Source organism: Oryzias melastigma, linkage group LG16 (assembly GCF_002922805.2).
Source record: "Oryzias melastigma strain HK-1 linkage group LG16, ASM292280v2, whole genome shotgun sequence".
In the NCBI taxonomy this organism is placed as follows: domain Eukaryota; kingdom Metazoa; phylum Chordata; class Actinopteri; order Beloniformes; family Adrianichthyidae; genus Oryzias; species Oryzias melastigma.
The window spans coordinates 19,152,667-19,163,015 of NC_050527.1; the positions used below are offsets into that span (position 1 = coordinate 19,152,667).

Here is a 10,349-nt window from a genome sequence, read left to right on the forward strand (position 1 = left end):
AAATGAATGTATAGTGTGAAAAGGAAATGCCTTCCTCCTAATTGAATGAAAAACACAAAAACCAATTTGAAACTAAAGAAAGGTAATATTTATCAAACCAAAACACAGAATACTTCTAAAGGAGTCTTGTGTATCAGAATATGGAGTCAATAAATGGAATAATGGAGCACAGAAATTAAAAACGTCACAATAAGTTTTATATACTACATTCAAAAGTGTAATCAATGACTACAAATCTAGCTAGGATGAATAAAAAGTCCTCATCCCTGAGGTATGGTGTTCTTTTCACACTGGTGGATGTTTGGTCTTTCTTTACCAATCTTCTCAAATTGTTTATCAAATTGGCAGAATGTTGTTTTTCTTTTTTACCGATTGATTTATTGATTAGTTAAAAGGGGCAGACTACATAAGTGTTTCTTCTGTCCACTTTTCATTCATTTTCCATCATGTCTGAGTTTACAACTCAAGGTTATATTGTATACTTTACTTTCAATGATAAAAAATGAAATCCATTTAAAGCAGGAGTTTAGGGAACATCATTTTGGGGGTTTTGACATAAAGTCTGGAGGTAGAAAGGTCACAGAACAAAGCACAAGTGACCCCCCACGGAAGAGAGGAGCTTTGTTCCCCGTCCTTCAAGTCTCTCCATGACCTCATTGGAGTACAAACCCAGCTCTGACAAATGCTGGAACGAGTTTGCACAGTTTCTCCCCAACACAAACACACAACCCTGACATCAACAAACCACACACGCAAACGTTTGAATGACAATTTATTAGATCCAGTAGTTTACGTTACAAATCACCTTCCAAATGGCTCAGCTCCAATCATCCTCAACATGGCTGATATTCTGAGCACTGACAGTAAAATGACATAAAACAGAAGAATGTTTTTAAATGTATCATTAACTTTTTTCACTATTTTGCTATTTTTTTCAACAAATTTTTTTTTATGTATGATCAAGGTCTAGTCAAACCTTCTCTAGACCTGGCAGAGTCAATTGTTCTTTTTTTTTTAAAGAAATAATTTATCATTTTGCGATGTTTTCTGAGTTTTAGGTTTTTCGATGTTTAAGTTTTTTTTCTCTTTTTCATCGGTGAAGCAGGTTTCAAAATGCTCAATCTGTGAAACAAAAAAAGAGGAGATCAGACACTGCTCTCAGCTTCCCATCTACACAAGAGTCATGTTGGGATCATCCGTACCTTAGACACTGGGAACTCCAGCAGGAGTGGTGGACTTCTGAGCAGCCTCTTTAGCCTGGTGGGCTTGAAGCACAGCCACAGCCTCATCCACCTGCAGCAGAAACATCACGGATCATTTACATGAAACATTCATGGTACACACAGTGTGAGGAGGATGCAGATGAAACATCCACTAGCCTTGGAGCGCAGGGATTCAGGAGACTCCAGCATGTGGAGCAGCTCAGAGTTGTCGATCTCCAGAAGCATTCCGGTGATCTTACCGGCCAGGCTGGGGTGCATGTTCTGAATCAGGGGGAACAGGCGCTCACCTGCACAGAACCATGACAAAACATTAGAGTTTTAATACATACATTACTTTTAAAACAGCTGGTAATACAAACTTCTCAAAGTGATGCTGTGTTACTTTATAAAAACAGAGTGGATGATGACTAACCCAGCATCTGCTTCTGCTCCTGGGGGGGCGCAGCAGCCAGCATGGAGGCCGTCAGGGGCTCCTGGCCTTGGACGTGGACCGCAGGCTAAAGCAGAAAAATGATTCAACATAAGCCACCTTCAGTCACCTCCATGTCTCTCTGGATCCATGGAATCTTAAAGCTGCTACAATCGCTTTCTTTCACTAACCAACTTCATTCCACATCTATAGTATACTATAGTGTGACGGCTGACAGCTTACCTGTGGCATGGGGACTTGTTGCTGGGAGGCCATATGTTGCTGAGGGTTACGCACCCCAGGGGCATACTTGTACTGGGGCATGGCACGGACCGGGGCAGTTGTGGCTGAAGCAGCAGCAGGGCGCTGGCTAAGCGCCTGTGTGGCTGAAGTCAACATTTGAAAAACAACAATTAACCCAAACGTTGATTGAAGTGGTAACTAGACGGCAGAGAAGGTGACTTTGTGACTTACGCATACGCTGAGACGCCATCATGCGCGGGACCTGGGTGTTGGTGGTGGTGGTAGCGCGGATGGTGTTGAAGGTCTGGGGTCGAGGTGCTGATGGACGCATCGCATTCGGCATGTTTTGGAAATCTGAAAATACAGAAACCAGGAGGGGGTTGTGATAAGTATTCTTAGAAAGGTTTGAGACCACACACAAAAAATCTGATGAATAAATGAGAAGACACTTACGCTGAGGACGCACTCCCTGTGTGGCCCAGCGTGGGCTGGGACGAAGCTGAGCCAGCTGGTTGGCAGAATAATACGCCGCTCGGTTCTGGGCCTGAAACAAGATCATCAAAATGTTTCACATGATACATTAGCAGGAGAAGATCCTGTAATGTGGTAAATGTAAAGACAAAATAAAAGAACAAAAATTAGGTTTACAGAATGTGTCGAAGTCAAAACCCGGGGGCCGGATCCGGCCCTCCAGATCATTTTATTTTATTGTTATTAATGACCCGATGTTATCTTGCGCTCATTTCTAATTTGTATAATTTTGACAAAATATATTTTTATGGATAATAAAATATTGAAAGTTATTTAAAGTTTAAGTTGATTTATTCTGGAATATTTCTGCCTTTTTATTATTCAGAATTATGTTAAGTTACAGTTTTAAAGTTTGAAAAATTGGCATTCTTCAAGCTTTTAAGACTATTTTGGCATTTACTTTGGTTTTTTTTAGGATATTTTGGGAGTTTATCTAATATTTCAGCTACATGCTAGCTGCTATGGCTAATTTAAAATTGTATTTATTTATTTTAGTTTTTGGGGATGTTTTGGAGTAAGGCTAATATTTACAAGCTAACTTTTTGGAATATATAGGCTTTTCTTTTTTTTCTCTTTTTTAAAAGTTTGTTTAGGCTATTTTGGAGTATAGCTAATTTTTTAGCGACATGCTTGCTATTTTTTGTCAATTTAAACTCATTTATTTTAGCTTTTTAGGTTGTTATGGAGTAAGGGTAATATTTACATGCTAGCTGTTTTGGCTAATTTTGTTTTTTTTCTAGTTTTTAGGACATTTTATAGTTTAGCTATTTTTTTCAGCTACATGCTAGCTATTTTGGCTAACCCAAGTTTTTTTGTGGCTAATTTGGCATTTAGCTAATATTTTAGCCAGCTTCTGCCATTACCTTCAGCATTTTCAGCTATCAATTTCAGCATCTTCAGCGGTCAAATTCAGCTTACAGCATTCACACTAACATCAATACATATCTAGTTCATAATTATGTTAAAAAGTTACAGTTTTAAAGCTTTTAAATTGTAGTTTTAGAGTGTTCAATAAATGTTTATCCTGTTCGGGCCCACAACCTAAAGTGTGTTTTGGATTTTGGTCCCTTGCGCGTTTCAGTTTGACACCCCTGGTTTACTGGCTGGAGGAGGGGCTTACCTGTGGGATGGCAGCCATGAAATAACCAGAGGGCGGGGCAGGCTGGTAGGGGTTGAGGACCGGGTTGGGCACAGCTCGGACAGTAGCCATCCTCTGCATGTACTGGTTGGTGAGGTGAGCCTGGCGCTCCTCCTTCCGTTGAGCCAGAGCCACATACAGCGGCTTTGTGGCCACGATCCGGCCGTTCATCTCAGTTACAGCTTTAGTGGCTTCTTCAGGTGAGGAGAAGCACACGAAGCCAAAGCCTTTACTGCGACCACCTTCCATCATGACCTACGGAACAAATCACATCTGAAATGAGGGCTTTGCAACAATAAAATATAAGTTCAGAATTACAGCCCCCTTTGCAGAAACCTTTAACAGTAAAGGATCAATTTAGGCTTGTTTTCTACTGATCAAAACCTGGAAGAAGCTGTATAGTCTTACTTTAGCCTTTAAGAAATATAGATTTTCATTCATGACCTTTTTTTGAAAAAATAATAAATATTATGTTTTATTTTTGGCACTACTTTTTTTTTACTTCTTTTCAAAAAGATAAAAGATGATCTGTTCCAAACAGGATCACCTCAGTGCAGTTCTGGACAGCTAGTAACAATGTTGTGCAGCATAAGATAATATGTGTTTTTAACTCATAAAAGATCAAACTTTTTACCAAAGTTTTACTTTGCATATAAATCTGTTCATTCTGGAGGTAGAGTTGATCAAACAAGACGTCTTCAGGTCAACAGGATGTAAAAACCTACATAGTTTATCATCTATGTGAACCTCAGACATCAGTTTATACATTTAACTAATATAAATTAAATAAATGATAATTAAGTAATCCTTACTTTCCTTGGTTTTATTTTTCCCCTCTTTGTCCTCATCAGTCTTACTCTGCTGGGTTTTGTTATTTTAGTTTGGATCTTGGTAGTCTTAGTTTTCAGGCTTTGTTTATTTGTTTTCTTTAGGTAGTTTTGGTTAGACAGACATTATCAGGAGCTGCTGACTGTGATGGTCGACATGTCTGGATCAGCAGTCTCTATGAATTATTTTATGTTTGGTTAAGGATCCACCATGGAGATAAAAGAGACGCATGTGGATCTGGAGCTGCAGGCTGCAGACTCCTGAATTAGGCGTTTACCTTTGCACTTGTGATGGTTCCAAATGGAGAAAATTCTTTGCGCAGACGCTCATCATCAAGGCCGTCATCCAAGTTCTTTACATACAAGTTGACACCCTGGACAAACAAAAAGACGTTAGGGGAAAAAGAGCAGTCTCCCTTCCGAACCACAAACACAACGTAACACAATGTAAATGGAAATTACATTAAACATGATTAAAAAATAGTTACTAAGACTTAAAGGATATTCTCTGTTACTTCAAAAACTTTATTAAGACTTTGTAAGCTTTTTGATCCACATTGTTTGATGAAAACCAATATCCAGAGTTCTTCATCTCTTTGACAGTATAACCTCCACTTTGAATCCCAAATGTTCCTAATCTAAATGTACAATTGCAATAACTGAACAAACTCTAAATGACTGAATGGAATCAATCATAACGAGTCAAACCTGATATCTGGTCATGCGATCTTGTTTCATCTGCTCAAATTTGCGCTTCAGCTCATTCTGACGTTCTCCTTTCTTCTGTGCACGGCCGACGTAAACCTGCCTTCCGTTCAGTTCTTTACCATTCATGTCATCCACAGCCTGCAGAGAAGAACATTCATCCGCTGAAACCAAACTGTAATCTCCGAATGGTGCACTATTCTAATGACGAAGCACAATAGTAAGCTTACCTTTTGTGCATCTTCATGTCTTTCAAAACTGACAAAACCAAATCCCTTTGATTTGCCGGTATCGTCAGTCATCACCCGGACGCTGAGCGCAGGCCCTTCAAAAACAGAACAACTGGTCAACATGTTTAACAGACAAAGACACATGTGTAATCTGGTTGTTTGTGAAGGTCATGCATGTGAAATCTCCAGCCATACCATATTTGCCAAACAGCTCCTTCAGCTTCTCATCATCCATGTCCTCTCCAAAGTTCTTGATGTAAACGTTGGTGAACTCTCTGGCACGCGCCCCGAGCTCCGCCTCCCTTTCTTTGCGTGATTTGAAGCGGCCCACAAATCTGTTGCAGAAGAAATAATTGAAGACGCGTCACAAATCAGTCTAAGATAAAGAACCGAGAAAGCAAAGATAAAAAGATTAAATGTGCTTTGAGAGAGAAAACAAACGCAAACAAGATTAATGTAACTGTTTACTGCTGCTGTGATAGAGTGAGAACTGAATAACTATCTGATCCAGATGAGTTCTGTGCAGACAGGGTCTAATTCATGGGTCAAAGTTTAGGCCCGGGGGCCGGATCCGGCCCTCCAGATCATTTTATTTTATTCTTATTAGCGGCCCAATGTTATCTTGTGCTTATTTTTAACTTGCATATTTTGGACAAAATATGTTTATTTAGAGTAAAATATTGCCTGTTTTTATTATTCATAATTATGCTAAAAAGTTGGAGTTTCAACGTTTTAAAAATTGGCATTCTCCCATTTTGGGAGTTTATCTAATATTTCAGCTACATGCTAGCTGTTTTGGCTAAGATAGGCTTTTAATTTTCAGTTTTTTATTGGCTATTTTGAAGTTAGGCTATTTTTCAGCTACATGCTAGCTTCCACTGCTAATTTAGGCTTTTTTTCTGGGCTATTTTGAAGTTTAGGTATCTTTTCAGCTGCAGGCTAACTATTTTGGATAATTTATGTTTTTTTTATTTTTAGGCTGTTATGGAGTTTAGCTGAAGTATTTTTCCGCACATGCTAGCTTTTTTTTTGGGCTAATTTAGTTTTTTTTCCAGTTTCTTTTTTAGGTTGTTTTGGAATTTAGCTAATATTCCAGCTACATGCTAGCTGTATTTGCTAATTTAGGCTTTTTTCAGGTTTTGGGGTTGTTTTTAAGTTTAGATATTGGTGTTGAACTACAAGCTAAATATTTTGGCTAACTTTGGCTTTAAAAAAAAAGATTTTTAGGCTGTATTGGAGTTTAGCTAATATTTCTGCTACATGCTAGCTTTTTTGGCTAATTTAGGTTTTTTTTTTTAGACTTTGGAAATGTAACTATTTTTTTTCAGATACATGCTAGATGTTTTGGCTAACCTAAGTTTTATTTTTGTATTTTTAGGCTAATTTGGCATTTAGCTAGTATTTTAGCTGGCTATCAGCACTAGCATCTTCAGCAGTCAAATTCAGTTTACAGCGCTCACACTAGCATTATCACATGTAATGCTATATATCTACTTCATAATTATGTAAAAATTTCAGTTTTAAAAACTGTAGTTTTAGAGTGTTGAATAAATGTTTATCCTGTTCGGCCCGCGACCTAAGGTCTGTTTGGATTTTGACCCCTTGTGCGATCGAGTCTGACACTCTTGGTCTAAATCTAGTCTTGAACAAGTCTCCTGAGGTCATGTGGTTCTTTAGTCATTTTAAACTTCATTGTTAGGAAATTCACTTGACATTAAGTTGTAGACTCCACTTGAAAAGGTGCAACTACACACTAAAGCAAACCTCATCTAGAAGCAAAATGCTCTTATTAATTACTCTTAATTAAAAGTGATCTTAAAGAAGCTGAAGAACAGACAGACTTACACTTTTCTGTCATTGAGTAACATGCCATTCATTTTCTCAATGGCACGCTCAGCAGCCTCATGGGTCTCAAAATGCACAAAGCCGTAACCCTTTGAGCCATTTTCATCGCAAACCACCTTGAAAAGGGCAGATTTTAGGGTATGAATTAAAAAAAACGTCACAAACATCATGCCATACAACAAACCAACCTGGTGCATTGTTTAGTCATGCAGAAGTAGTGACACTAAGACAAAAATGAACCACAGAACAAGCCTGTAAGAGTGTACCTTGCAGGACAGGATGTTTCCAAAAGCTGAAAAGGTGTCGTAAAGAGCTTTGTTGTCGATGGACTTGTCCAGGTTCTTGATGAAGATGTTTCCCACTCCACTTTTCCTCAGCGAAGGGTCACGTTGGGACCACATGATGCGAAGAGGCCTTCCCTTGATGACATCAAAGTTCATGGTATCCAGGGCTCGCTCGGCTACACGAGGGAAAAAAAACATTATTAAGGATTCTTATCAGATACCCACAGAAATCCTATATAAATGTAAAGTTATTGATCCCAGAACCAGCATGACAGCCACGTTTTGCCCGCCGCTTCCTGTGACGCGCCTCGCTCAGAGGTTCCACGCGGCGGGGAGATCCACTTACCGTCAGCGGGCTGCTGGAAGTTCACGTAGGCATAGCCGAGAGAACGGCGGGTGATCATGTCCCTACAGACTCTGATGGAGAGGATGGGTCCGGCCGGGCTGAATTTCTCGTACAGCATGGCCTCGGTCACGTCTGGGTGCAGATCCCCGACGTAGAGGGAGGCCATCGGGTAGCTAGGTGCGCTAGGATTCATGGTTGGCGTCGATTTCTCTCAATAACTATGGTAAAAGTTGAGTAATATTTGGGTTTCGTCAAATACAAGCCGTGTTTTGATATTTCCTTGGTAGAATCGACGAGAGTGCGGATACGAGCAGTCTCGACGGCTAGTAACGTGGGCTACTTGGCTTAATTAGCAAAATGTCGGAGCGTGGCCTTAAACGATATGGCTCACAGAATTCACTTTTCAGAGATGTCAGCTCTTTCACAGTCAATTTTATGGTCAGACTATTATCAAAGTAAGAAAATTTGCCTATCAATAAATATTATGAAAGACAAACTCCGTAATAATCAACAGTTTAAGGTTAACTGCCCACGCTTCAACAATGATGCTAGTTGCTTATCTTGCTAACGTTCCTCTCGTTCCGTCTTTCGTTCTTTTCGAGGGCAGCGTCTTCTTAGCTTTTACTTGGGTTGGCAAATCAAATCCTGCTTCACCGATTTTTTTTTTCTTATAAAAATATGTCTGCGTGTGCTCTCTAGCTTTTGGTTTGTTTCATAATATTAAAATGTGTGCCGAGACTAGCTCCGGAGCACACCCTACGCAGACGGATTACAGGAATGAAAGGAAGAACGGCCAAGGCTGACTGCAGATCCCGTCGAAACCACGGCGCGTTCACGAGGGGGACCTTGACGTCAAAACTTCTCGCGAGATTTAAGCTTTTTGGAAAAAAAATCTTCAAAAGCCTTTTTGACGCAACATAATATAATATAATATCATATTTTTTTGTAAGTTTATGTGATTGTTTTTATACTTATATTATTATGAGTGTTTTCCTTTTTTTATCTGCTGTGTCTCTTGTGGCATATGGACCTTGACTCTGTAATAAAGTATCTTAATATAATAAACAAACAATAATTTTGAAATTATGTGATTATTGTCGCATTATTTTATCAAATAAAAGTAAGTGATAATCGAGGCACTTAATGAATTGAAAATAATTTTCTTGTGTTTTGAAGGAAAAAAGAAAAAAAAAACAGTTATAAGACCAAAAAAACAGTAATATGATGCTAAAATTATTATAGAAAACTATTAAGTCCTGTCTTCACATTAAAAAAGGTACTGTGGTTTTGAAATAAAAATATGTTTAAAGCTTTCATGAAGAACCTCCTTTTAATCATTTCATTTAAGTTATGATATTTGTATTTTATTGTATTGAAATAATAACTTCAATCCCATTAATCTGTTCGTCTCTTTACTGATCAAACCAAAATACACCGACCTTAATCACGGAAATCACACATCTTCAAATGTAACATAGACCCTCTATGTCAGGGGTGTCAAACTCAATCGCACAGGGGGCCAAAATCCAAAACACACCTAGGGTGCAGGCTGAATATGGAAAGATTTTTGTGTCACCATATTGCAAGCAAAAGTTACAATTTTGAAATCAACATTTTCTAAATTACCAACAAAAAATAAAATGTTTAGACTAAAAATACATAATTTGTATTATGTCCTCACGATTGCATTTCTGAGCAAGGCTAGACAGATAGCGAACAAAAATAGTCCAAGAAAAAAGTGAATTTGAAAAGATGTACTTTTACTCATAATTTCAATTTTTCTGTTCTTTTTCCTTTTTTCATCTTTTTTGTAAAACTGAAAAATACAATACAAACAATGTATAAGTTTCCTATACAATCTTCTTCTTTTCCTTTGGGCTTTTCCCTTCAGGGGTCGCCACAGCGAATCCGTTTCCTCCATCTAAGCCTGTCTTCAGCATCCTCCACTCTAACACCAGCCACCTTCATGTCTTCATTCACTGCATCCATAAACCTCCTCTTTGGTCTTCCTCTAGACCTCTTTCCTGCAGCTCTAGACTCAGCATCCTTCTACCAATATATTCACTGTCTCTCCTCTGAACATGTCCAAACCATCTCAGTCTGGCCTCTCTGACTTTATCTCCAAAACCTCTAACATGTGCTGTCCCTCTGATGTATTCATTCCTGATCCTATCCATCCTGGTCACTCCCAAAGAGAACCTCAGCATCTTCATCTCTGCTACCTCCAGCTCTGCTTGGAAGTTTCCTATACAATCAATAACTTAAATCACCATGACAAAATAAAGATTTGCAGCTTTCATACAAAATAAATAGTAATTTAGCTCTGAAATTAGCTTAGACTTTTCTTTAATTGTTTTGTATACGTAACATGGCAACAATGAACTCAGCCAGCATTTTCATCCAAACGACTTAACAATATTTGCCTTCTCCCAACCTATTAATAATCAAAAACATCAATTTGAACCAAAATTGCACATTTGTACTTACAGACAAATCTACTTCCAGGCTTATACGAGAGGAGACAACTATTCCTATGCTCACGTTGACTTACTGTGTTCAACTGAAACG

At 38.6% G+C, this 10,349-nt stretch overlaps 1 protein-coding gene across 1 annotated transcript; it reads right to left on the reverse strand.

Moving 5' to 3' along the window:
- Window positions 1–755: 755 nt before the first annotated feature.
- LOC112151994 (polyadenylate-binding protein 1A) lies at window positions 756–8,614 on the reverse strand. Its single transcript, XM_024281192.2, has 15 exons — window positions 7,782–8,614; window positions 7,418–7,611; window positions 7,152–7,267; window positions 5,502–5,641; window positions 5,307–5,401; window positions 5,080–5,217; window positions 4,650–4,745; window positions 3,527–3,799; window positions 2,329–2,419; window positions 2,107–2,229; window positions 1,876–2,018; window positions 1,636–1,720; window positions 1,380–1,510; window positions 1,203–1,293; window positions 756–1,122 (listed from the first exon to the last, which is right to left on the reverse strand). Exons 1-14 carry the CDS (start codon window positions 7,972–7,974, stop codon window positions 1,204–1,206), a joined length of 1,908 nt encoding a protein of 635 aa, XP_024136960.1. The 5' UTR covers window positions 7,975–8,614; the 3' UTR covers window positions 756–1,122; window position 1,203.
- Window positions 8,615–10,349: the final 1,735 nt, after the last annotated feature.

Excerpts from the sequence above, each read along its gene's own strand:
- LOC112151994 (XM_024281192.2), bottom strand. The coding sequence starts at position 7,974 with ATGAATCCTAGCGCACCTAGCTACCCGATGGCCTCCCTCTACGTCGGG. Across the intron at positions 2,420-3,526 it reads TCATGGCTGCCATCCCACAG|GCCCAGAACCGAGCGGCGTA; the intron begins GTAAGCCCCTCC and ends ATCTTGTTTCAG. Across the intron at positions 1,721-1,875 it reads AACAAGTCCCCATGCCACAG|CCTGCGGTCCACGTCCAAGG; the intron begins GTAAGCTGTCAG and ends TTTCTGCTTTAG.